Source organism: Cryptomeria japonica, unplaced genomic scaffold, assembly GCF_030272615.1.
Source record: "Cryptomeria japonica unplaced genomic scaffold, Sugi_1.0 HiC_scaffold_393, whole genome shotgun sequence".
In the NCBI taxonomy this organism is placed as follows: domain Eukaryota; kingdom Viridiplantae; phylum Streptophyta; class Pinopsida; order Cupressales; family Cupressaceae; genus Cryptomeria; species Cryptomeria japonica.
The window spans coordinates 105,168-108,680 of record NW_026729214.1 but is presented as its reverse complement, the minus strand read 5'-3'; the positions used below and the strand labels follow the sequence as shown (position 1 = coordinate 108,680).

Sequence of the window (3,513 nt, the reverse complement as noted above, 5' to 3'; positions counted from 1 at the left end):
CAAATCCCATGTCTAATTTCTCACTAGTGCATCCATTTCTTCACGCATTGCAGTGTGCCAGTTATCATGGTTTGTATTTTTACAAGCCTCTTTGTATGTAGCAGGCTCTCTTTGATCAGAGGTGAGCAAAGAAGGTTCAGCCTCTTCACAAAACAGTAAGTCATAATCAGAAAATTTTGCAGGAGGTTACGTCTATCTCGTTGATTTCCTCAATTAACTCTTTGTTTCAGTAGTAGAGTCATTCAATTTTTGTGATCCCTGTTTATGCACACTCATATTTCTCCCATTTTTAATCTACCTGGTAGTTTTACTGACTTATGGAAATTTGTCCACATTAGATACAGACAAATCACGGGCATGTGGACCTGCAGAAGCATCTTGCTCTACCTGCGTTGGATTTAATGGTAAAGAGCTAGGTCTACAAGAGGGGGCTGCCACATCACCATCGACAGTTTCGATGCATGATGGTGGCAGAGACCCCTTATCATTAGGTGAGTGTAGGGGACGGGGTGGTGCAAAGACTGTGGCATGAGAGTGGGCAAGTAGCGCATAGGAGGGAGCTTGCGTAGGAGGCACAAGCCCCATGGGAACATGAGGATGCAGGGAGGAGAGCAGGGAGGGCCCAGGGGGTGGAAGGCTTGCAGGAAGCTCATGGGAGAGGGCCTGTGGAGAGGGGAAGGAAGCTGTAGGGGGGTCGAGAGAAGCCTGCAGCATTGGCAGGTCACGCGAGGAGTGAGGGGAGGCACATGATTGGGCAGGTTGGCATGGAGGTGGGTGTGGGGAGGATAAAACACATCGTGCAAGCTGAGGTGGAGTTGAAGACCACCAAGTGGGTTGCCCAGCCAATTGGGAATAAACGGAGCCAAAGTTTCCTGCAACATGAGTGGCAGTTTGGGGAGAATTCACTCTATTCTGGAGACCCTGAATTTCAAAATTACACGAAGACCAAACATTTTCATCACTCTCTTCTTCATTCTCAGACTAAGAATTATATTCAATAGATGTAGATGTCATAGGAGCCCCCATTGAATGAGAGACCAGAGGTAGAACACTAGTAGTCGAATTCTGAAATAGAGAGATAGGGACATATTCTGTCTCTGATTTATTTGCATCTTGTAGTGAGGGAAAGGTGGTTTCATGAAAAACTACATCCCTGTTACGAACAATCTTTTTGTGAACTAGATCCCACAATCTGAAACCAAACCGCTCTTCTCCATACCCCACAAAGATACATTTCAGCAACTTTGGATCCAATTTTGTTTTCTTTTCCTTGGGTATATGCGAGAAGGCTTCACATCCAAACACATGAAGATGCAAATATGAAATCCTCTTCCCTTGCCATTCCTCTTCCAAAATACCAAAATCCAATTTAGATGATGGACTTCGGTTGATTAGATATACTGTTGTGTTACATGCTTCTGTCCAAATTTTTTTGCCTAAACCTACATTAGACAACATACGTCGTGCCTTCTCAAGAATTGTTCTATTCATCCTCTCAGCTGCACCATTTTCTTGAGGAGTGAAAGGAACAACCTTGATTCTTCTAATCCCATTATCAACACAAAAATCATCAAATTCATGTGAACAAAATTCCCCACCATTATCGGTTTGTAAGCATTTAATCCTATGCCCAATCTAATTTTCAACTAATGCCTTCAAAATTTTAAATTTGGAAAATACTTCAGATTTCCTAGAAAGCATATAAATCCATATTTTTCTTGTACAATCATCAAGAAATATTACAAAATAGTTAGCTCCTCCAATGGAGGTTACCTCGGTTGGTCCAAAAATATCCGAGTATACAAGCTCCAATGATGTTGTCTTTGTGTCACGACCACCTTTCAAAAAACTAACTCTCTTTTGTTTGCCATAGTGGCAATGCTCACAAAAGGCTAAGTCAACAAGCTTTGAGACCCAGTAGCTGATTTCTTGTATGCATAACATGTAGATCTTTCTTGCTAATGTGCCCAAGTCTTTGATGCCAAAGATCCACTTTTCTGTCCTCAATCACCATTGCAGCTTCCACTTCACCATGAGTCTTAAATATGTAAAGACTTCCCACTTTATTACCATTTGCAATCAGCATGTTACCATGTGTTACTTTCCATGTATCCGGGAGAAAATTAACATTGAGACCTTGACCAAAGAGTTGTCCAACGGATATCAAATTCCGCTTCAATTTTGGGACATGGCGAACATCTTTGAGCAGCCATGTTTTACCACCTTCTAATGGCAGCAATACATCCCCTTTCCTGTAATTTCACAAGCTTTATTATCTCCTAAAAAAACATTGCCAAAATGACCTTTATAGTAGTTAATGAATGCTTCAAGACATGAGGTAGCATGATAGGAGGCACCAGAATCAAGCACCCATGAATCCAGAGTAGTGCAGTTGTTGAAAGGATTAAAACACTATTATCTTTATCATAAACTATATTTGCTTCATTGTCCCACACTCTCTCTTGTGCTCTTTTGAAATTTCTACAGTCCTTTTCACATGACTCGCTTTGCCACAAAACCAACATTCATAATTTTTGTTTCTAGACTTCGATCTCTTTGCTGATTTCGAATGTCTATGGTAATTATTGCTGCCTCTATTATGACTTCTACCTCTATTATCGGTGCTGACCACCGTTAAGGCTTCACCGAATGAAGGTTCATCATTCTTTCTTCTCAAATCCTCGTTGAGAAGAGTAGCTACTACATCATTAAAACCCAACTTATTTTTACCGGATATAGATGTGCTAACTGCTGTTACAACACCATCCCAACTGCTTGGTAAAGAACACAATAATAAAATAGCCTTGTTTTCATCATCTTGTGTCATCCCCACCAAAGTCGCTTGACTAATCAATGTATTGAATTTATTGATGTGGTTTGCCATAGCACAACCTTACTTCATTTTTAGTTTGTACAAGCGCTTCATAATAAAGACTTTATTTGCAGTGGATGCCATTTCATACATGGCTAAGAGTCTATCCCATACTTTTTTTGTTGTTGCATCACTCGTGACATTGAAAAGAACATTATTGGATAGAGAGAGAAAAATTGTCGCTCTCGCCTTCTTGTCCAATTTTTCACAATCTTCATCAATCATCCCGACTGGTTTCTTTGCTTTCCCTTTAAGCGTGAGTGAAAGGTCTTGCTTTATCAACAAAGACTCCATCTGCACTTTCCATAACCCGAAGCTTTGACCGGAGAACTTCTCTATCTTCAATTCTTCCATGATTCTGGAAATTCAAACACCAAAATCTAAACAACGATCTAACCTCGCTCTGATACTAATTGTTAGGATGAAGAATCAAATTGAAAATAGCAAATAAACAAAATTAACAACACACAACAATAAACAATGAGACACACAGATTTATTGTGGTTTGGCAATTTCCTACATCCACACTTGAAGCAGGGGAACCAATTTATTATTCACCAATCTGGTTTACATATACATAGCTGCAACTAGCTCTGGCAATCAACTTCAAAAAATGAATTACAATCAGCTCTTAAAGAGCA

General features: G+C 40.1%; 1 protein-coding gene across 1 annotated transcript; it reads right to left on the bottom strand.

Moving 5' to 3' along the window:
• Positions 1-315: 315 nt before the first annotated feature.
• LOC131871322 (uncharacterized) lies at positions 316-3,166 on the bottom strand. The gene is made up of 2 exons (XM_059215940.1): positions 2,987-3,166; positions 316-921 (listed from the first exon to the last, which is right to left on the bottom strand). The coding sequence occupies exons 1-2, from the start codon at positions 3,164-3,166 to the stop codon at positions 316-318; spliced, it is 786 nt and encodes a 261-aa protein (XP_059071923.1).
• Positions 3,167-3,513: the final 347 nt, after the last annotated feature.

Bases quoted from the DNA above. Each gene is read 5' to 3' on its own strand.
- LOC131871322 (XM_059215940.1), bottom strand. From the start codon at position 3,166: ATGGAGTCTTTGTTGATAAAGCAAGACCTTTCACTCACGCTTAAAGGG. The intron at 922-2,986 runs GTATGGGATAGA...TTTGAAATTCAG, and splicing joins GTGATGCAACAACAAAAAAA to GGTCTCCAGAATAGAGTGAA.